General features: G+C 41.0%; 3 protein-coding genes across 4 annotated transcripts; 2 read left to right on the top strand and 1 right to left on the bottom strand.

Annotated features, from left to right (window-relative positions):
- Nucleotides 1-371: 371 nt before the first annotated feature.
- tbc1d10c (TBC1 domain family, member 10C) lies at nucleotides 372-8,480 on the top strand. The gene is made up of 10 exons (XM_079672267.1): nucleotides 372-507; nucleotides 877-1,011; nucleotides 3,052-3,151; nucleotides 3,305-3,412; nucleotides 3,507-3,613; nucleotides 3,888-4,002; nucleotides 4,278-4,343; nucleotides 4,543-4,732; nucleotides 5,392-5,549; nucleotides 5,689-8,480. The coding sequence occupies exons 2-10, from the start codon at nucleotides 881-883 to the stop codon at nucleotides 8,356-8,358; spliced, it is 3,645 nt and encodes a 1,214-aa protein (XP_079528393.1). The 5' UTR covers nucleotides 372-507; nucleotides 877-880; the 3' UTR covers nucleotides 8,359-8,480.
- A 1-nt stretch (nucleotide 8,481) lies between these two features.
- Nucleotides 8,482-14,268, bottom strand: rad9a (RAD9 checkpoint clamp component A). Its single transcript, XM_079672271.1, has 12 exons — nucleotides 13,981-14,268; nucleotides 13,639-13,709; nucleotides 13,450-13,523; nucleotides 13,304-13,352; nucleotides 12,456-12,570; nucleotides 12,184-12,283; nucleotides 11,787-11,893; nucleotides 11,220-11,326; nucleotides 10,876-10,940; nucleotides 10,696-10,794; nucleotides 9,479-9,728; nucleotides 8,482-8,928 (listed from the first exon to the last, which is right to left on the bottom strand). Exons 1-12 carry the CDS (start codon nucleotides 14,012-14,014, stop codon nucleotides 8,818-8,820), a joined length of 1,182 nt encoding a protein of 393 aa, XP_079528397.1. The 5' UTR covers nucleotides 14,015-14,268; the 3' UTR covers nucleotides 8,482-8,817.
- On the top strand, nucleotides 13,598-22,545 carry LOC307033718 (uncharacterized protein). 2 transcript variants are annotated; one of them, XM_079672269.1, is made up of 7 exons: nucleotides 13,598-13,716; nucleotides 15,306-16,757; nucleotides 16,842-16,981; nucleotides 18,012-18,414; nucleotides 18,578-18,713; nucleotides 18,831-19,033; nucleotides 20,008-22,545. In XM_079672269.1, exons 2-7 carry the CDS (start codon nucleotides 15,921-15,923, stop codon nucleotides 20,251-20,253), a joined length of 1,965 nt encoding a protein of 654 aa, XP_079528395.1. In that variant the 5' UTR covers nucleotides 13,598-13,716; nucleotides 15,306-15,920; the 3' UTR covers nucleotides 20,254-22,545. The 2 variants fall into 2 exon arrangements, with proteins under 2 accessions (XP_079528395.1, XP_079528394.1); XM_079672268.1 differs by having other exon boundaries at nucleotides 16,827-16,981.
- The last annotated feature ends 897 nt before the right edge of the window (nucleotides 22,546-23,442 follow it).

The following is a 23,442-nucleotide window of genomic DNA, read 5'->3' as shown; positions in this document are numbered from 1 at the left end:
TAATTGCAGAATTCCCTTATACAGTATGTGAGCAGCATATTGTACAGTAAAGATGGCACATTTTAAATCATATAATAATATGAGCGTATTTATCACTCTGATGTCATGTTTGAATAATCATATTTGTCAAACTAAATTTAACTTCCTTAAATGTCATTTTAACAAATAATGTATTCCATATACAGCCAATTTTAGTGCTTTAATAGCCAAAGGGGAAGTTGTTTAGGGGCATCATGGAATAGTCATTCAGAGAGAGAGGCATAGAGAGAGTGACAGAGAGAGAGAGAGAGAGAGAAAGAGAGAGAGACAGACAGACAGACAGAGAGAGAGACAGACAGAGAGAGAGAGTAAGAGAGAGACAGAGCGAGACAGAGAGAGAGAGAGAGAGACAGAGAGCGAGCGAGAGGGACAGAGAGAGAGAGAGAGGAAGTTTTTCCTTCCTTGTCACTGGAAGATCTCACACTTCACCTCTTCTACCGAGTGATAAACATGACCGAAATACAAAAGGTAAGTACTTTAAAATGCATATTCGGATACTCAACAACAGTCCTTGGGTGTTGGTTACGTTTTTGTGTAGAAACAAGGAAGTAGACCTAAACTGCTCCACGCTGATGCTAAAGAAAACGCCATAAACAAGTCATAAGCGTGGCTTGAAAGGAAGGGATGTTGTAAAGCTTGTAAAATGTTCTTAAGTGTAGCAAGAAGGCACGTTCTTCGAAGAATAACAACCTGGACAAACCCTATCCAGAGCAGAGATTTTGTGCTGAACGTCTTTGATACATCCACATGTAGGAGACAGTTTAAAACCACTTCAGCTTCACATAGTCATGATGACTACATAAGGTCAGATGAATTATGAGATATTTCTTTCTTCAGTAAGATGCTGAGTCCAAAGAGTCAAAAGAACGTCAGTGAAGAGGACAGCTCTGGATCTGATGCAGGGTCAGAGGTCGGCCCTGAACCTGAGACTGACCGCTTTGGCTTCATTCTGACTAATGGATCCACAGCTGGGTGAGCACTTCCACATTTGTGCTGTATACTAGTTCTCTGTTTTAATTCTCTTATCAGGAATACTTGTTGTACATTCAAAACAAGTTGTTCCCCTGGATGCTGAGAAACTATCCCTTAAGTATATCGTAGGATAATTAGTTTAAGAGATCGTGGGATGTATGCTGAAGAGATTTTCACAAACTAAGTAATCTTCTTACAAAGCAAGCATCTGACAACCAGCATTTTAATCCAACACTTTCATACGACAGAAGTGGCTCTGCATCTAAGACACATCCAACTGGGCTAACAAAATAGTGCTCCAATAAGTGAAATGCTCAAGTTCAAGCACTATACAACAAGAAAGGGAGATCATTAGTTTATAAAAAAAAAAAGACCTGCTAGATATTGGCTATATTAAAAAGTTAAATGTCCTCTAAAAATTCATCAAGTCTAATATTTAAATGGGACTGTTCCAATCCTATTATTCCATAATTGTTCTAGTGCATTATGGCTTAAGGGAGCACCACCAAATATCTGTATGCGGACTTTGGAATCAGTTGAAGCAGCTATGAGAATCTAATGAGCTTTAAAATCAAGGTAAACATTTGAAATGACATTTGATGTTTAGTTGTGGACAGTTTGTTATAAGTAGGGTACATCAGAAATGTTCTGCTAATACATTTGTATACAGAAAGTAACATTTGAAGTTTATATAGAGCATAAATGAGGGACAGCCACATGAAAGGTGCAACCAGTGCATAAAACCTAGATGTAAATATTTAGTGGTCATTTTTACATGCTCACCTACAAAAATACTACTCTTTTTGCAGGAGCATGTTAGACTTTAATTGGTGAGGAAAAGGATTAATTTTGATGACTGACTTTAAAAACCAGCTATCAGCCAGTTTGACGTGCAGGAAGTCCTAATCTCCAGTTGTCAGAGTTAAACACAATTGAACATCAGAAAGGTAGAAAAAGACCTAATCTTACTTACAGGGGGGCTACAATAATGCTGATAATTATAGTTCTGTATAAAGGTGTAAAATCCACGTATGAAAGAGTTCATACCATAAAAAGTAAACATGAAGTATAGTGAAAAATGTTTTATATTTCAGATTCATTTAATTAAGAATACATTAAACAATGAAACTTCACTTCTTGGCAGTGGACCAGATGAAGAATTTAGCTTCAGGATCAGTAAAGCTGAACAAACTGCTACCTGCCGACTTGACGCTTTCCCCATTCATAACATCCTGACCTGTTGCCATGGAGACATCACACTGCTACCGTGTGGTTTTCCTGTTTCCTGTCTTGTTTTTTTGGTGCACAGTCTCTCTATAATGACAACACAAAAAGGTGCATGCAGTAGCAGCTCTGCACTCTGACTTAAAGGCCTGCAGTTTAAGGAGAGCCTTAGTGCTGTCCAGTCACTGAATGAGACACATAGGCTCTAGGTCTTATGGTGAATAGTAAGTGTTTGGAAATATTTTTCAAAGTTGCAAACAAACTTCTGCACACTGCAAAAAATATATAAAAAAGTATTTATTATGAGAGTTTATATTTATGTATTGATGCACATGTGTTATGTGCCATGTGAATATTTCCATACAGGTTGCTGCAGTTTTTGGGCATGTGCCTTAATCAAAATGCTGTTTAGCCTTTTGGACTTTAAGCATTCATCTGATAAGACATCACGTATTCTTTCTGAGCATTTAGGAGCACATTAAGGATTGTTAATATTTACTGGCTTGATGTATGATGCTGGTGACTGTTATTAAAGTAAACTAATGTTTGGTATGTATGCGTTCTTATTGCATGTGGTGAATGTAATGTGTGTTTGGTTGCAGAGCCACTCCCTATTTAAAATAGCTTCTCATTGTCACAAACCGTTTGCATGATGAAAGGCTATTTTTGAAACATCACAGCTAAATCTATCTGTGAAAATAAGATAGTGTGCAAAACAATGCCCTTGTCTTATTAAATAGATGTTTGAAGTATTGCTCCTTCCTGATGTTGAAAACACTTACTGGGTGTGTTATTTTATACACTGTTTTGTGTCAGGACTGTGGGCCCACCCCCTGAGTTGGTCCGGCAGAGGGAGACCAAGTGGATAAATATTATCAGCCAATGGGATCGCATCTTGTTGAAGAAGACCAGTAAGGTGTGTCTTTTCTAAGAGCCATTGTTCATGTTATTAGTCACACCAGTCCTTTTCCTGCTATGATTGAAAATGTGTTGCACATTTACCCTGATCAAAAATGATTGTAGTAACTGGTTTTTGCTGTTCGTGTGTCTGTTACCACCGTCCCTGCAGGTCAAAGTGCAGTGTCAGAAAGGCATCCCAGCCTCACTCAGAGCTAAGTGCTGGCCTCTGTTGTGTGGAGCCACTGACAAGATGAAACAAACCAAAAACCTCTACCAGGCAGGAACATTAAACACCCTCACAAGGGTTAATGAGTTTGCCATTTGAAGTGGAAACATATGTTTGAATTAAACCCTCCATGTCTCTGTGGCAGACCCTGGACTCGCAGCTGGCTCTGCAGAGCTGGGTGGATGTGATCGAGAGAGACCTGGACCGACAGTTCCCTTTCCATGAAATGTTCCTCTCCAAGGATGGACACGGGTAAGAAACATTCCCACTTCTAATTGTTTCTGTTGACAAGCATTTCACTTCTGAAAATCCATATTTTTCAATCAGCCTTAGCTGTTACCACTTCATATTTAAAGTCCTTCCTTGTTGGTCTTTCTGTTGCACAAAGTTAAGAAATGAGATAGTGATGTTGACCTGTCTACATTTTTACTTTGTCAATTTATCTAAACAACATAATGATGAGATTAACATTTTGTTTACCGTTGATTGTTTGTGTGGCTGATTGCTGTGGTGTGTTTGTGTGTAGGCAGCGTGGTTTGTTCCGGGTGTTGAAAGCCTACACTCAGCACAAACCAGAAGAGGGTTACTGCCAGGCTCAGGGGCCTGTGGCTGCGGTGCTGCTGATGAACATGCCTGCTGAGGTAACAGTCAATAACACACACAGTATACCCTTATGTCCATAGAACTTGTACATGCATCTTAAAAAACAGGAATTATTTTTTGTGGACAGCTAAAGCCCTTCTCAGGAATTGAGTCTGTACTAATTTAAGTTTGATCGTTTTAACATACTAGCTTTTTAGCATTCTGTCCCACACAGAGATGCTTGACAAAATGATGTATACTTTATTAAAGATTGTGATTTGATGTTGACTTATTATGATTTTATATTCCATTTCACCTGATGTGATCCCTGCAGGAGGCCTTCTGGTGTCTGGTGCAGATCAGTGATCAGTACCTGCCTGGATATTACAGCCCTCTGCTGGTGAGGTCCTGCACACATGCATACAGTACATATTACATAATGTCCCTGGCACTGCACTTATGTATGTCACACACAACATATTACTCTACTGTAACGTTCTGTAGATAGTTTTTCAAGAAAACATCCACTTATCATGAAATTACTAACAGGTATTACTCAGATCTGTATTCCTGAACGGTCTAAATGTGCACCTTTGTAGGAGGGAGTCCTGTTTGATGCGGCCATGCTGACCTGGGTGTTGAAGAGGACGTGTCCAGCTGCTCACAAACACCTGCAGTACCACGGGGTGGAGCCCCTCATGTTCGCCACGGACTGGCTGATGTGTCTCTTTACACGTCACCTGCCCTTCAACACACTGCTCCGAGTCTGGGACCTTTTCTTCTGCCATGGTACGTCCTCCACATAGGCTGCTATGGGTCAAAACAACTCAAATGATGTCCTGAAAGTAAGGCAATGTTAACAAAATAGTAATATCTTAGACACAATAATCATCATATTATTTTTTATGGTACATTTCAATGTGTCTCAATTGTTTTTCAATAAAGGATCTCCAACAAGATTAGCGACTGGTACCATCAAACGTTTGTCTCCTCAGATAATTGGACAGAGCCTGTTTTTCTATGTTTCTGTTGTCTTAGTTATGTAAAAAAACAACACAAAAGAAATGTCATCCTAAAGATATTAAACATGTATTACTGTTTACCTCATCTCAACATAGAATATCCATAAAACAATGCAACTTACACTAATGCAATTAGCTGCAAGTAACACTTCACACATCAAGTGAAATGGGTGTGATTTAAAGAGTGATATGTGAAATGATCCTACCTATTTCTGGTATTATTACAATTCATTTATTATTTCTTTTCGGATTTGTCATCTGTTATGTAGTTAATCTATGTACCTAGATGTGTTTATTTTGTTATGTATGCTTTGTGAATATTTTCTTAAAATATAAAAAAAAAAGATTTTTAAAATGATAAAGTGTGGAGTAAATATTTACAGCATATGTTGTGATAAACTCCTCCCTCTCCTCTCTTCTGAGCAGGGGTGCGGGTGCTGCTCCAGGTGGCGGTGGTCCTGGTGCGGCGGGTGCTGGGCCGGGCCGAGCAGAGGAAGCAGTGCCCGGGTCAGATGGAGACCCTGGAGAGGCTGAGGGGCGTCAGGGAGGAGGTCCAGGAGGAAGATGATCCTTTCATTGCAGAGGTAAGTCACCTGAACTAAACACCTGTGAAGAATGTTGGTGTTAGAAAGTATCAATATCCACACAAAATGACGCAATATCTTATTGAACATTTCAAAAATAAACATAAAAGTGAGACCAGTGTTTTCTTTACTTCCTCAGGTGTGCTCGGTGCAGATCTCAGCAAGAGATCTGGAGAAGCAGACGGAGAAGGAGTTGAAAAAGTGGAGGACTGACAGACCCTCATCCACTTTTGACCCCAGAGGTCGCTGCCAGGGATACAGGATGGCGTGGGCGAGTGGTCGACTGAACGAGGAAGAGCGGGACATGAAAGAGAGAGCGAAAGGAAACCTGTCCGTCCCTCTTGCTCGCTCTGCCTCCACTCTCTCGCTCTCTCCCGCCCTCCTTAGCAAGAGGTGGGGTAGAGGGGCAAAGACGAACACACGTGAATGGGAAAGTGGGGGCAAAGTTGTGAGGCATCTCTCAATGGGAGCAAAGGAGGACTGCAGGAGCTGGGCTGAGCTCAAATTCAAAAAGGTGCAGGGCGTACAGGAAGAGGAGGACACGGTGTTCGAGGAACCAAACAAACTGACAGGAAGTACTGAACAGAAAAAACTCCCGGAAGAGCCTGAAAAGATAGAAATCAGAAACATGCCAACAGAGCATGTAGAAGAAACAGTCATAAAAGAACAAGTGGAAATCGCTGAAAAGGAGGAAACAGAAATCAAAGAGACAGAGGAGAGTGAAATGTTTTCTGAACAGATGGAAGAAACAACAGTGGAAACAGATCAAACCAAAGATCAGACTGTTGAAGATATTCTTCATCCAGCTGAACAGAAACAGGGAGAGGAGCTGGACTCTGACAGCCAATCACAAGTCCTGGAGCAGCAGAGTCATGAAAGCAAGCAGCTCGAAATTGAGGTGAAGGAAACAAATGACGAGACAGAAAAACCAGTGGAAGAAATCGAACATACAGAGGGAAATCTGACTGAGATACAGAAAGATGCTGATGAAGATACAATCACAGAGGAAGAGACACAAGGAAGTCTGTACCCAGGCGAGGAACAGATGATTCAGGCTGACGTGAAACCACAGGAGAGCACAGAATCTGAGCGCCAGATGCAGGAGGACACAGAGATAAAGAGTGAAGATGAAGCTTCAACAGTAGAGACAGTGACACAACAACAAGAAGTGATCACAGAGACAGACATCAGCTCACAGGGAGATGCACGTGAAGGGAAATACCATAACACCGAGTCATTAGTAGAGACACACAATGAAGAAGAGTCCCACACCCAAACAGAGACATACACTGAAGAACAGGCGCAGAGTCAAGAGGGAAATGCAGCCACACAGGGATTAGAGGCTGAAAAGGTACAAAACGATTCAGTACAACACATAGATTCAAAGACTGAAGCAGAAACAGTAATATCATGTTCCCCTGACTGCATTCAACCAACAGAAGGCACTGACGTGTTAGCTGAAACAGACACTGAGGAAGAAGTAGCCGGTGCAAACAAAATAGTGATGGAGTCAAGTGAAGGATTGGAGAAAGAGTGTGATGCAGAATGTACACAGGAGGAAGAGGAAAGCTGTTTGATGGCAAACTCAGAGGCGCAGGTTGACAATGATCTGACACAAGCAGGAGAAACACAAACAGAGACTACTGACTCTAAAGAACCTTTTGAGGCTGAGACTCTCCCCGTTGAGCCTGATTGGAAGTTGAGTCCAGAAGAAACGAGTCCCTCAGAGGAACCTGTACCTGAACAGCTAGAGATCCAGGTCGCTATAGGTCCCGTGGAGGAGGAAGGAAGTCCAGAAGAAACGAGTCCAGAAGAGGAACCTGAACAGCCAGAGATCCAGGTCGCTATGGGCAACGTGGAGGAGGAAGGAAGTCCAGAAGAAACTAGTCCCTCAGAGGAACCTGAACAGCCAGAGATCCAGGTCGCTATCGGCGACGTGGAGGAGGAAGGAAGTCCAGAAGAAACTAGTCCCTCAGAGGAACCTGAACAGCCAGAGATCCAGGTCGGCGTCGCTATAGGTGCCGTGGAGCAGGAAGGAAGTCCAGAATCTGTCCATGAAAACACTGTAGGAGAGGGCGACGTCTTCCTTTCGACTGAACCTATAGACTCTTCTAATATCAAGAGCATCTCACAAGTCCCCGATTCTCACCCCGTGAAAGAGCAGACTGAGCCGGGTAATAGTGGCGGGACAGAAGCCTCGGGGAATCGCAGCAGCAAGTCTTCTGGGGATTTGTGCGTCCGCAAGGCGTCGAGTTCTCGAGGTCCCAGGTTAGCCCGAAGGCTCTCTGAAGACCTCTTCATCATGCCAGAGAAAACAAGCCAATCAAAGCTTACTCCTCGTCAACCAGAAGCAAAAGACAGTGCTGCACACACAACCCAAAATACTCTGTCTGCAGCGACTGAGAGGGCAGTGGTACAGCCGCTGCCCGACCCCCCTAAACGCTTTGGTCTCTTCCGCAGACTGAGAGGAGAGCAGCCAAAAAAGGCACCCAAACTGCAAGTCCCCAAAATCTTGATCCAGGACTTCAGTGACGGAGCAGGGCTGGAGACACCTGTAGAGGAAGAAGAGGAGGGTCAACTGAGCTCCAGGGAGAGGAGGAGGAGGCGGAGGGAGCAAGAGAGAAGGGAGAAAGACGAGGAGAGGTCGAGGAAGAAGAGAGAGAAGGAGATGGCGAAGGAGAGAGAGCGAGAGAAGAGGAAAGGTTTCCAGGTGCAAAAAGAGAAAGAGAGTAGTGAGGTGACGCAACGTGCAAACACTGGATCACAGACTCATAGACATTCTGTTTCTTACGCTGAGTCTTACTTCTGACAAAACAAATCGTAACTGGATCTGGAGGCAAGATTTCTGAGTGCTTCAGAGATCCTCTTTCTTTGGAGATCATCTTTCTTATACTTGAACCTTTTGACATGTAAATAAATAATGTAAACATACTTCAAAAATATGATTCTTTTATTTAGAGGAGCTCTTTGTTGCACTTTGATCACAAACAGAACAGACATTGGATGAAAAAAACAAAACTGAGAAGTGCTTCATGTTCATTGTCACATAATCCTCTAATTTGAAGTCCACCATTAACGTTATAGTCCGTTAGTCTTTCCATATTTTTGCACAAAAGAAATCCAAGTAGAACTCTTGTACGGGTCAGAGGAAATGGCAAATAAAGGTTCATGGTTTCCATTTCGTTTCAAGCGCTGCAGGTGGTTTGTGGGTTAAATGAAAAGTCTGTCTCTTTCCTCTTCGTCTCTTTTCCATCGGTCCAGTGTGGCTCTATTGTTCGTCGTCCTCACTGTCACTGGCCAACACTTCTTGACCTGTCAGCGGCTGAGTGGTCATCTGAGAGGAGGGGGGAAGAACCGAGCCGAAGAACAAGGAACAGAACTACGAAAGGAAAAAAAGTGATGAATATTATTTATAAGTGAACTGTAATATAATGTGAGCTTCTGACAGTAAACAGGCTTTAAACAGCTTCTAGGAGTAGCATTTAAGCAATTTCAAAGTAGCTTAAAACATGTATTTCCAAATTATCTTAGTAAACAAAGACGTTAGGATACAAATTGTTCCAATAAATGTAATTTATGTTACAAAAAAACCCCAAGAAGTTGACAGAATTCCTTTGTATCCACAGCAATCAATGTATTTGGACACTGTTTATTTCAACCACTGTTTTGATCATGATATGATAAAGTATGACGGTGGGATCGTTTCATGTCAAAGACTTGTCCAGATAAAAACATCACATAATGTTGAAGAGCAAGTATTTTTAAGGAATATATTTGAAACTCATATTCTTAACCCTAAAAAAACATTTTAAATCAAGCACTTTCCAAACTCTTCATGACTTTGTAAGGACCCTGCTTATACATTTATCTACAGGCCATTTGATTGTGAGCCTAATAGTTAATGTATTCATTTGAAAACCAAACTATACCTTCTTGTTTGGGGGTCCGCTTGAATCGACTGCTTCTTCTTCTTCTTCCTCCTCCTCCTCTTCCTCACTGGGAAGCCTTGTCCTGTGATTGGCTGTGGCAGTCTGTTTTAAACTTGTGGAATTAGTTAACGGGGGTGAGGGTGGACGTGAAGCTGAGGGACCTGGCATTACACTGGTATCCATGGCGATGAGGTAGGAGTCCATGTCGTCATTCATGAAGTCATCAGGAGGCGGTGGAGGTGTGCACGCTCTGAGGAGACACAATGGAGGGAAATATGCCATGAATGAGGAAGTGAGAGGTACGCCTCTCCCTGGATTCATTCTGACATTCAGCACACTGAGATGCAAGGTCATAGTAGTCATGACTGAAGAGAGTATATCTTATGATCTTGTTACTGTATTGTGAAGATTAAGGTTTCACTTTTTATCCAATTGCTTCTTTAGACATTTAGAAAATCTAATGTTTTTATCTTGCATATAAGAACATGGGGGTTCTACAAGTTATGTCCCTCTTACCCAGGAAGAGAAATGTATGTAGCAGAAGAGGCTTTAAATTGCCAAGAAACATGAAAATGCCAATCAGTCCAGTGTGAGATTTCTATATCTCAAACTACGAGGCTGCTCCCTCTTTGACTATTTGTATACTAATTGGTAAATGTGGTCTTATTTGATAACCATTTATTGTAGGTTTCTGGTAGGATGAGTCATTTCTTTTATTTATTTTCATGCTGAATGACCTATTGTTAAGAAACTCATGGGCAGATCTTTGGTAAACCCAAGACCAACAAAAACGGTACTGTATGAGTATATTACTAAACTGTGCTGCATTAATGGCCAGGGAAACAAGTGTTAACATTCCTCTCACTCATGTCCAAATGCATTACACATGCTACATTGATGGCTCCTGTTTCTTGTTAGATTTCATCTTATTATACATTTTGAAGACAACATAGCTTTTTTCGGCATTTCATTGAGACTTTTATTAGACTCTACTATTTGTTGTCTGCAGATTTGAGTCAGCTGACTTTGATACCAAAGGCATCTCTTGAAAGAGTTGTTGTGGCATCTCTGCAGAGTAAATGCTGACAATTCCCCTCAGTCGTAAGAACCAAATGGCAACACAGTTGGATTTTTAATTAGCTCTGCCTTTGAAAATTGCAGTCTACTAAAAAGTTTTCACCACTGTTTTTTAAGCACTAATTTAGTTTCAGCATTACCGTTTAGTGTTGTTCTTACGTAGGTTGGAGTCATCAGAAAGCGTTGCCAGCACAAAATTCCCCTCCAGGACACTGTCTGTTACCGAAAGCACTACAGGGCTGACACACACAAAAAGCATTATTGTAAGTCCATTGGAGTTACACAAAGGATTAATGAACTATGTGTGCAAGTTTGTTTACCTGCCAGGTTCATCAAAGTACATAGAAATTGGGAGACCAGTCGACTCTGCAAACACTAACAAACCCTGGAGGAAAGATGAAAAAAAACTCACTTAGAAAATCTGGATTAAAAAACATCAATGCAATAAGTTTTTATTTTAAAAGAAAAAATAATCATATTTTTTATTCCTGGCGTATCCACATGGCTAAAGGAACCTATTGTAGTTTGCTTAGGATAGAAGAGTCAGCTAAATAAATGTAAGAATTGCCCTCTGCAACTTTTCCACTGTGAAAAATGAAGTAATATTCGCCCTTCTGACTAATTCTCTTATTCCGTTACTCCATCACTCCTCCATTTGTCTCACCCGTAACTCCTTTAGACAAAAGGTGACGCTGTTTTGAACTTGGACGGAAAAATGCTCAAACTCGTCTGAAGCCAGACACAGCTCCGTCAGCATGGCCTTGGACCGGTCTGGGAGGGAAACGGGCAAAAAGAGAAACATAAAGAAAGACAGGAGTTCATTGAAGCTGTAATGTTGCAGAGTTGAATGGCTCATAACAGACCACACACTGTAATACTGCTGTTCTGCCTGTCTACCACAGGAGGGCAGTACTGGCTTAAATATATTTGTTGCATTTAATTTATAGCAACCTTAAAGACACAATGACAGATTGGGGCTGTGGGTTAGTATACAATATCAAGCTATGTTTATTTTCTATCATTCTTGTATCATCTAAAGTGTTTTTTTATTGTAGTATTCACTGAAAACACCAATTGAAACTCGTACTCATCACTTCAAACATAAAGTACCTATGTAATGTTACAAAGAGAAGTATAAATAAACAGTGTGTTGTGACTTTGTAAAACAAAGTTGACGAGTTGTATTCAGTTATTTAAGTGATCTGTAACCTTTGGGTGAAAAAGTATTCACCTGTTTCGTCCTCCACATGGTTTTTGACCCACATTCGATCATCACTCACTGACACGGTCACTTCTTCCAGAGACGGGGGAAAGTGCACGACTGCGTCCACCAGCAGCCTGAGAGCAAGGGACGACAACGAGTGAGCAGTGGATCAGGAACAAAAAAGAAGAAGGGAGGCAAAGAAAGGTGCTATTGGTAGGGCTGGGTCAATGTAACCGTTTTCTAATGTGGTGAGTCAACATGTGTCTTAATGCAGGTTCTTCTTTGACAGCAACATTAGTTCACTTTATTGCGATATAACAAGGCAAGAGGAAATGTAAACATCACAAAGGGGCTCAAGGCATACGTAAACATGAAAATGTGATGTCTGTTATTTTGAATAAGAAAAAAAGGAGATTTGACAGACCTGGGATGGGATCTGAATACATTGGAGTAGCTGTCTTTATCGAACACTGCCTGTAAGCTTTCACTGTCTTGGAAAGACAGGTTATGTGTCTTCACGAGGCCTGCAGATAAAATACCAACACAAACACGTTAAGTACACAAGCACGTCGAATACTATCTGATGAATGCATGAGGTGCTATGCTGAGTAAAATATGTGTCAGTATAAATCAGATGTAATCCCTTTGGAATCGTCCACGTAGAACAATGTGAGTCACTGTAGTGGAAGCAGATACCGTGTTTGCAGTGCAGGGTGAAGGTGAGGAGGTTGTTCTGCTCGTCCAGCTCAATGTGACACTTTTCCACGGTCTTCTCCAACGTGGCAATAGACCTGAATACGGCCTGCACACTCTGACTCACACAGATGAACATAAGAAGGGGAAACACGTATATAAACAAGGGGACAGGATGCTTGCTTATGTTCATATGCACAGGAATATTCTGCTATTAACCCAAATAAGCTCATATTCATAATTGTATTTTATAACAATTACTGCCATGTAAAACTGGCTATACCTAATTATCAAGTAGACAGGAAAGATAGTGTTGGTAGCCAAGCCCAGAAAGGAAACTCTAATTATATAGAAGGTACAGTCTGCAATACTTATTCTAACCACGTTTTGTCAATATCAGTGAATATGTCCTCATGGTCGCCTGGCTAAATGTTTACATGTGTGCACTGAAAAAATATCTGGTGTAAAACCTGGCTGTGTGAATGGGAAACAAACAAAGCAGCAGCGAGAGGGACGGTACATCTGACACATTCTAACATTCTGAAGCATCACTGACAGGGGGGGGAGTATTTGTTCCACCTTTGAGCTGGCTCAGATCTGATTCGTGTCATGGGATCAGTGATTCCCAACCATAGGCAAACCTAGACCAGGACTAAACATTGACTCATCCAGGATCACTATGTCTGTGTTAATATTATGAATGCTTTTTTTTCTATGCCAATATTACTAAGCTACACTCATTTGAAAGGGCTTTTAAGAGGTGTATGTCATACAAAAGAAGTGTGGGAATCACTGAATTGGTGACTAAAAGCATTTCATGAAAGTAAGGTCATCTCTTTCTCAGACCACACCTTAATTGCCATCTTGCAGCGGAAGGCGAGCCCAATGGGGATGGTATACCTGCACAAGAAATGGGAGGTTTAAAGCTCCTTTTAACGACACTCACACATGTGTTAACTTTCTCACACACACACAAACACACACACACAGTCTGCACCTGCTGAAGAAGAGTGGTGCGAACAGGAAGCAAGCATATGCCGACCGAGAAGAGTTCACAGACCGCAGAGCCAGCTACAAGAGAAAAAAACAAATCATCACCAGTCATCGACGCAAACAGTGTACCAACAGGAAGCTGCATGTAAGGAGGAAGTGTTGTTGTATAAGACAGTTTATCAGAGCAGCTCACCCCATCTTCCTGAGGCTCCACATAGAGCTCATCACCGATCCTGGACAGAGAGTGGATGGCTTTGGCCAGCACTGGACGGTACACACACACACACACACACACACACACACACACACACACACACACACACACACACACACACACACACACACACACACACACACACACACACACACACACACACACACACACACACACACACACACACACACACACACACACACACACACACACACACACACACACACACACACACACACACACACACACACACACATTACTATAAACAGCAACCTGGCGTCCTGTAGTAATACTCTAGCTATGGTTCAAATTGTGTGGTACCTTTGACGTTGCCTCCCGTCACGACGCAGTCCATCTCTGTAAACCAGGCTTTTCTGTTTAGTTAGCAGAGTTGGCTAAAAGTTAGCCGAAACACCACCAAGTACTCACTTAACGAGGGTTTATTGGTTTGCACACAGATTAGTAATCCTGGTAGTGCCGAAAACATATTCCGTTTAGTTGTAGCTTTATTTTTTACTTTCAGCCGCGGTTTGACAATCCTGCACAGATCTGTGGGTTGTTTACGCCGCCATTACTCGCTTCCTGACGGTTGACCAATCAGAGAGGCTGAAACTCAGCGTGGTTGACTTAGCGCATGCGCAATGTGCATGCGCATGAAAATTGATAATTGTTCAATTGATAATAAATAATAATAATAATTGAATTGAATTAACATTACATTACATTACATTACATGTTACTTGTTAGACGCTTTTATCCAAAGCGACTTACATACTCAATACTGTGGGCAATCCCCACAGGGGAATTTGTGACCCCTTGATCCGAACACCAGCGCACTATTCCACTGCGCCCCACGCCTCCAATTATTATTATTAATAATAATAATAGTAAGGCATCTTTCTTAGGTAGGCCAACTTGTACCTGACTAAATAATTTTTACATTACATTACAGGCATTTATCTGACATATTTAGTTATATGTAGAGGTTACTTTGCAGAACAATAATATTATTATAACAAAATAAAACATTAACAATATTGTTTGTATTTTACTTACATCTGAAATGTAAATATATTATAATAATAATAAGAGTAAGAAATACATTAAATTATTTAGTCAGGTAGGCCTAATTAAAAAAGGATCCTTTAATATTATTATTAATATTATTATTATGCATATCTGTTCTTTCGTAATATAATCAATAATTATTTAAATGGAGAATTTAATAATGGAAAAACACAACAACACAACTCAGAGTATATCATATGGGATTCCACTCAAACTATTATACTTTGTTCCTACAATGAAATACAGGCCTGCTTTTTATATTTTAGGTTCACAGAAAAGTCAAAACAATTAGTTTCAAAAGGGAAAGTCCAAAGGTCAAGCTTGCATTTTCTTATTTCTTTCATTCTGAAGATATAAATAGCAGCAGCTCACTAAAAATGCCCTGTAATTACAACTCAAGGGTCATGCATGGTGGGAAGAAAGCGGGAGTGTGCACATGTGTGGAGCTAGAGATCCAGGAAGGGAAATGGGAAGGAAGGAAGGGCAAACAGAAAGATGGGCAGAGACAGAGAGAGGGAGAGTCACTGTCAATGCGTAATTATCTCACCTCACTGGTCTTTCTCGTTTGTCTGCTTCAGTGTGTGAGGAACGCTGCTCTGCTCCGTATCTCCTCCCATCCCAGTTGATATGGCTGTTGCTGAAGAGGTGTGACTAAAACAACATTTGTGGAGTGAAACCACGGACGTTTGGAGAAAGAGAGAGACTTTTAAAAGACACCAGAGGACGAAAGTCGGGAATAGTTTTGAGTCTGGTTCAGCTTTTTGCCAAAATAACACAAAAAGAGAGACTGCTGCTGAAACTTTTTTTGGATTATGGAGGAGTGGATACAGTATGACAGTGAAACGTCCATGAGGAGAAGCAGCCGCAGAGAAAAAGATGAATTTCTAACCTAGCTAAGGAAGTTGAACCGTAAGGGATGGACCTATCTTGAATTTTGGACTGAGAAAGAAGATCATAAAAAAGATTGGATTATAAAAAAACAGAGAAACAACCAACACAGGAATCTCAGGAGGTGACGTGATTCACACACAGCTAATCTCTTATGTCATGGTCTTCAGTCTGTTATTGAACACATTACATAAGACTGTGGAATCCATGCGTTTAGTGGACTATATTGTTGTGATAACATGCACTCATTGTTGAGATACTTTGGGGGGATTTCTGGATTTGATGCACATCAGTTCTGTTTCTAGATGTCTCAGTCACCTAATCCCAAAGACAGTCAGGCCCTGCTGCAGTCCATGCTGCAGAAACTGAAGCTCCAGCCGGGAAAAGATGGCCAGGCATACCTGCACACACCTGTACCCACCACAGCTGCTGTATCATGGGGGCAAGACGGAAAGAGGGGAACCTTCAACCTCCAGAAAGTGAACAACAGTCCTGGAAATGGCTTTCGGTTCAGTCCCAATGGTATCCCCTCAAAGGAGTGTGGGAACTCTGCTGCAGGCAGTCACTTTGGATTCAAAGGTGAAATACAGAGTCCAGGTCATGGCTGTGTAGTGGACAGTGTTCTCATTTCCTTACCCTCCCAAAAAGATAACATTGATGGTGAGGACAGTCAGCCTGCGGTTACCCCGACAGGAACAGGGCAGCTGTTTCCTGCTGGATCACTTAAGGATGCTGATATCGCTTCCTTTGAGAGGACTGACGGGCCGTGGGAGGGTAGTTTTGCAGCGACAATGCCTAGCAATATAGATGCTTTCACAGGCATGGGACAGAATCAAAACCAGGACCAGAGTTTTAAACCCAAAGTTTATTTCTGGTCTTCGAAGCCAACAGATGCAGATGTTAAAAGTCAAGAGAATGAAGTGCTGCATACAAGAAATGGAGGATTAGGAGATTTGGCACAAAGTAAAGACTTGCAGATTGTGCCGCTAAACAGCAGCTCGAGAAGGAAACCTCGATTATCGGAGAATAAAACGAGGAGATGGACTCAGAAGATCAAGGAGAAATGGGTCCGGTCGGGGAGTTTTGGCAGAAAGGGAAAAGGAGGAGTGACAGTAGACTTGCATAGTGAGGAAGGAACTGAAGTGAGTAGAGCATTTTGATATTTTCTTATTTCTAAATTCAAATCTATGAACTAAAAAGTGAAAGTGCAGCTGTTTACTTCACAGATTTCACCTCAAAGCCAGCTGCCGAAAGCAGTACATCTCACCCCTTCAAATAAGGAGGAAGAAAGGACCCTCTTTCCATTTGACAGCAGAGATCCAAGTAACCCCCCTCCCACACACACAGAAGACGAAGAATATATGAGGTAATCTACCAACAAACTGTACTCAACATCTAGAATAAATACACTGCAACCAGTACTGAAGATAGCATGACACAGGCAAACGTTTTCAAGGTCAGGTTTTATTTATTTGTCTCTGCTACGACACTAGTAAGATATGTAAGGTATTCTTGAGACATTTCCAAACATAGAAGTTATATTAGTTTGGGGAGATATGTATTGTGTGATGTGCCAAACACACCTCTGTCACTGACAACATCAGTCATCAGCCACTTCGATCACTCTCGTGATGCGATAAATCTCTTGTCTTGTTCATAACACCTCAAAAAGAAACATCATGAAACAGATCAATGTTTACATACACACAGACTTTCTCAATCTCCTTGAAAAGATGGTTCTTGACAGTGGATAAATGATGAGACCGGAGTTGTTCTGTGTTTTTCTTGCTGTTGTCAGTCTTTCAATATGTCAGGCCTTTTATACCAAGGCCTTTCCTTCCAACTCAATACATACGTCTTTAAACTGTAGTCACAAATGCATAGTTTATTTTTTGTGACTATTTTCAGCCGTTGATTAAAACACATGTTGTACACTATTGAGTATTTACAGCAGCTTTATGTTGTATGTTGGATTGACTATAAACAAAGCACAGTCCCAATGTTTATTCTAAAGAAGAAGCATGTCCGGCAGTGCAACAGTGGGGCTAGATTAAACAATTAAACCATAAGGGTTTATGACACAGAGGAAAAAAGCTTTGTCAGGCTTGGGATGCAAAGATAAAACATAGTTTATTATTTTAAAAGACTCATTCATTTTGTCTGGACATTGTAGATTTTTAGGAAACATTACTTAAAACGGATTAAATAGATAGAGCATCTGTTTGGGATTATTTTATATGGCAGAGTGGTTTGGTTTGATTATTTCATAACCTGCACATTACACACTTGTCATTGGTTGATACATTGGTGGGATTGATTAGATGGTAATTCCTGATTTGGAGTCTGAGGTAGATCAGTGCAGGATCTAATTGACCAGATCTCTTCTCTTATTCCAGGTCGAACAGAGACTTTGAGTTTGGCCTGGGCTCCTTTAGCTTGCTGGATGAAATTGTTACGGGTCAAGAGTGGGCCAAGTTCCTAAACCCCAGCCAATCAGCATCCTCGACCAATCAGAGACCAGCAGAACTCAAAATCCTATCAAATTCTCATGATAATGGTCAATCGACTCTGATTTTGAACCAACAAGGGGGAGTGAACAACCCGTGGAGCTTCCAGGGAACTGAGACATCACCAGGTTCAGATTTCAGCATGGCACAAATATCACCTGACGCTTCCCACCCAGTCAGCATGGACGTTTCAGAGGAAAAACAGCCTGCAGCACAGGAGTTCCACAGTGCACCTGATCAACTAATACCAATGGAATATGGACAGACCCGTGGACCTGCTGCATTTTTAGAGGTTTGGTATACGTTATAATGCATATTTAGCTGTTTTTAATCATTTGATTGCACATTTGTTTCTCAATGAAACCTGGATTAAAACACCAATAAGCTAAATTCCTAAACTTTGAAGAGTTTTACTTTCACATGTTAGTCGTTCAACCTGTGGTTTTTATTTGCAGGCTGCAGATATTACAGACAACTCAGCACAAAAGATCAGAGCCCACCTCAACAGAAAGAGACAGCACCAGTCGACAGAAATAGGAAATGACAGGTTTCAAACAGAGAATAGACGTGACGGAAATATGACGGGCAAAGGTCAGAGCAACTGTTCACTGTTTTGAGTTGAAAGAGGTTAGATGTTGTCAGTTGTAGCTGAATTTCTGTTTTTAAGAAGTTGGAAACTCAATTATCTTCTTGTCTATCATCGCACAGAGGGAAGCCTCACAAGCAGCCACTTGATGGAGGAGACGGGAGAGTTCCAACATGATGTCAACATGATGCCTTGCCCTTTACACACCATGAAGTCTCCTGCTCCACCTCTCTCTCCGTTTACTCCTTTTGCTCCTGCGCCCCGCGGTGTTCTCAAACACTCAATATCCCAGGATTCACAGTCAACAGAAACGCTGACAAAAAGGGTAAGTGAAAATAGTGATTGTGTATCACACTGCCTCCCTGTGGTGAAGAATACATCATACATCTAAGCAGGCTTGATTATGGACTGTGATATAATAGTACACTCAAAATAGTCACTGTGTCGATTTGAAAATACAGCTTTTAGTGTGCTGTTCTCCCACAATGCATTGCACAAAGCAAATTGAGAATCTGCTGAGAGCTGGAAAACACCAGTAATAAAATAAAATAAAAGTATTTGGGATATTATGTTGTTGTTTCTTTTGTTAAGTTACAAAGAGACAAAGTTGTAGTTTGATTGCCTTTGCATGGTGATTGTATGTTGATTTATTTTATTATAAGTTAACCTCAGAAAATAGTATAATATATATACATTTTTACTTGATAGTAAGAAGTGTAGGTACTGTGAGTTTTCATATTTTGAAGCTGGATGAAATTGAAGAGGTCATGGACTGTTGATCTTAAAGATTTCTTTTGGAAAAGCTTTGTTGATACACAACGCTATAGGACACTTCATAGACATGTTCATATACAGTATCTTTGTCTGTGAAACAGCAAGTATTTATAGATGAATTGTTCTTTTACGTTGGCAACAGCTCAGTAGTACTTTCTGATTTAAAAAGAATCATTATCCAAGACGTGTCTTGCAAAGAACAATATACTTTTGTAAAATAAAAAGGAAATAATTCGTTTTTTTTAAAGAAATTATCCCTAATTAAACCCACCCACTCACTGTTTGCCTTTAGACATGTATCACTTTTTTTGATGTGTAGCTTACCTGAATTGAGACAATAACTCTTTATTTATTCATTTACAATGTACCTACTTAACACTGCTGCAAATCTTCTTATATTACACGTTTTTTATTGAAACTATTAGAACTAACTTTACCTTAAAAGTGAATATGAAATGTTATCCAACTACTTCTTTCTTTACACATTTATGTTCATACTTCCTTTCCCCCTATTCTATTGATCAGAGGCGAGTCGAGGAAGACAGGCGGGTTCGTTTCTCAGAAGAGGTTGTGACCATCGAGCCCCCGGAAAGGGGCCTGGACGCTTCAAACTCCGAGGAGAATTCAGGAGCCGAGGAAGACTCTGTGACCGACCAGGAGTGTGAGGAGGAGCCGGCAGCAGCAGCAGAGGAGGAGGCACCCGCACGACGACATGCTCTCCCTGCCTGGATACTGGCTCTGAAGAGGAACTCAGGGTGGAAGCACAGATAGGGCCTGGAAAGCTGCCAGAAGAAGGACTCAGTCTATAAAACTAAAATCATTTCTTGAGTTATCGCTGGACATTGAAAGTACCTCTGTGTGCCTTCTTCTTGTCCCCCTCCCCAAACAAACAATGCTCAAAATTATGTTTGATTGTATGATAAGAGAAGCTTCTTTCAAGGCTTGTCAACTAAACCAGAATGTTCTTTTTGTACCTTGCACGAAGGGATATTTTGAAGTGTTGAGTTGTGTGAGGTACTTTCTAATATACAGTTAGTGTATTACCTATAGCAGGGGTTCCCAAACTTTGCCATGCCAAGGACCCCCATATAGCATTATCCTCTGACGGGGACCCCCCTGTTGCAATTTTTTTTTTAAATGATGTGTACAAGTGCCTCGCGATAGAGCATGCAGTGGGTTGCCACTACATTTGGGGCCTTCTGCCTGATCAAAGCTGTCACTTTGCTTGTTTTGCCTGTCATAGCCCCACTGCCCCATCTGAACACACACCCACACAACGAGACCAGTCAAGTCCATTTGAGATGATGTACTCATCTAAAACTTGGAAAATGTCTCTTCATGTGGTCGTACCTTCCAGTGCTTTGAAAAATAATATTTCCTCAACAAAGTTAGTTCTGCGACATTTGCAGAGCGAAATATTCACTAGCTCTCACTTGCTCCAAAAAAAAAAAATCCTGTTTCCCTCAAACTTTGCGTGACCCCCCTGGTGCCCCCTGGCGGCCCCCCGGGGGGTCGGGGCCCCCACTTTGAAAAACACTGATCTATAGTATAAACTAAGCATTGTTCTGCTATAAAGGGGGGCAGTAGTTAAACCAAATTCAGTCCATTACACAAACTAAATAACCAATCGAGTCAACACTAGACCTGCATCTGTCATGTGTTGAAGGCAACATTATGATTTAATGTTTTTAGTCTGGTGACTTTGAAGAGAGCATAGATAATGGTTTCAGATCCACATTGGAAAGAGCTTCATGACAGCAAGGCAAAGAAGTCAATACATTTTAAATATAGCGTATTCTTAAATTGATATTAGGTTTTCTGTTGGCGGCCAATAAATGTTTGGCTGCTGCCTTCTCCAACATCAGTGATTTGCTGTTTCCTGTTGTCTTCTCCAAAACTAGGGGCAGGCTGATCATCATCTATAGTAGGTAATACACTGACTATGGATCAGTCCATATCAGTTCCCTCATATAGCCACACTTGAAACAATACAAAATATCCCTGTTTACCCAGGCCCTCCTCTCTGTCTCAGACACTGTGTCACATCATCTGCAAAAGTGTTTATTGGATTTGGTTGCTGAAATGAATATTCTTTGAAAGCTTTTCTGAGAAATGCTGCATTGTCCTCCTCCTCTCACCGCCCCTTCAGTGTTGCACTGACCAGCACCAGACTGTCTCTGGGTAATGGCTCCCTGTCCAGCCACCCAGGGTAATTAACCCCAGAGGAGGAAGTGTACTGCGTGAAGTACAAAGTGTACTGCATGGATATGTGTGGTTTCAATATGTTTATCAGCTCTGTTTATTATTTTGTTTATGATTATTTAATGTACAAACGTGGAATATACATTTGAATATATTGAATATACATACATGTGTAGATTGTACAGATACAAGTATATAAACATGCTGCGTTGGGCTAATGGACACACAAAAAACATACAGCAGTCTCTGCAGCAAAGGCCACGTCACTGTTAGTGTCCAGAGCATCTAAGGGAGTCTTCTGAATAGGACCAGCTGTGCCGGAAATAACTGGACATGAATAACAATAACATGTTCTTGTTGCCTTTACCTACACAACAACACACACAATCTAATGAGGAATATTCAGGCCAAGTCCTATAATCATTATGAATAAAATGTAAATGTCAAAAATGTGTATCATTGGTTTAAGTTTGATTGTACTATTCATTGATTTTATTCACTCATTAGTGTCTGAAGAATTAGGATCTTCAAAATATCTCCGGACCCTGATTTGTCCATCAAGGTCCCTCTTTTTCTACCTCACAGTTGGTTCAGTTGTCGTCCACGGGGCTGCTGCCTCCTCATCCTTCAGCTCATCAAGACTTCTGATCACATTATCAACTTCTTACTGATCCACCAGATCAGCTAAGATCATATTGGAGCTCTGAATCATTCATGGTGATGGTCAGAAACACAACAGAGATACAAACACAGAGGTAACACAGACAGCAGAGATAAAGACAAGCAAAAGGGCTGTTGGGTTCACGATTAATTGCTTATTTATCCAATAGTCCGCTAATAAACCCCCATACATTATTGGTACACATGTTTTTGTATTCTTAAAAACATATAATATGATATTTAGTGAACTTTAGATGTTAGCTTTGGTCAGAGCCATGGTAGCTGTTTTCCCATTTACAGTTTGTGTGTTAGGTAAGCTGCAAGCAGTAATTTAGCTGGAAATGCGTGAAAGAATATATTTAACAAGAAAACACCCTTAGTTACCTGATTATCCAAGTTAGCCTATACATTAAATATTATTTATCATCTTAAGAAGGTACATTATTTGCTTTTTTCAAGTTTAATTAAAGCAGAACTAGGATTGACACACTTCTCCAAACTTGCTCAGCCTTAAGTGCTGTTGTGATTGTCGGAAAGTTAGTAGTTAATTCTGTCTGAGCGTTGCTTCAAAGAGTGACCACATTGAGAAGATAGAGTACTTTATGGCGCTGTGTATCATATTCTGTCATTTCCATTCCATGCATTAAATAGATTTTTGTGATTAAATTGGTACATCAAAGTTTGTGGCTAACTGCTGTCAATTCCTACGGCATCCGTTCACAGCTATCTTCTCTCGTACATCTCTGTCAGAGCCATTAAGAGGCTCTTTAGCTCATTGACCACTTCCCTGGACACAGTTGATAGTGAGACAAGGGGGGGGTCTCAGAGAACTTAAAGGTACAGTACGTGTGTGACAAGGAGAATTTCATGAATGTCTGACTCGAAATGTAGGAATAAACCGAATAAATAAACAATGAAATGGAATCATAATGTAATTTTGGATTGGAAAAAGGAAAAATATGAATTATATTAGTCCATTAGTCTGATGAATAACATCTACTGTGCGTCATCACCCAGAAGTGGGCTAATAATGGACCATTTGTAAACCTCAGACCACCCACACACGCACGCACACGCACACACACATTAGGAACTATG

The sequence above is a fragment of the Notothenia rossii genome (assembly GCF_949606895.1).
Source record: "Notothenia rossii genome assembly, chromosome: 3".
NCBI lineage: Eukaryota > Metazoa > Chordata > Actinopteri > Perciformes > Nototheniidae > Notothenia > Notothenia rossii.
Note: the sequence above shows the minus strand (reverse complement) of the source record. Positions and strands in the feature narration are given on the sequence as shown.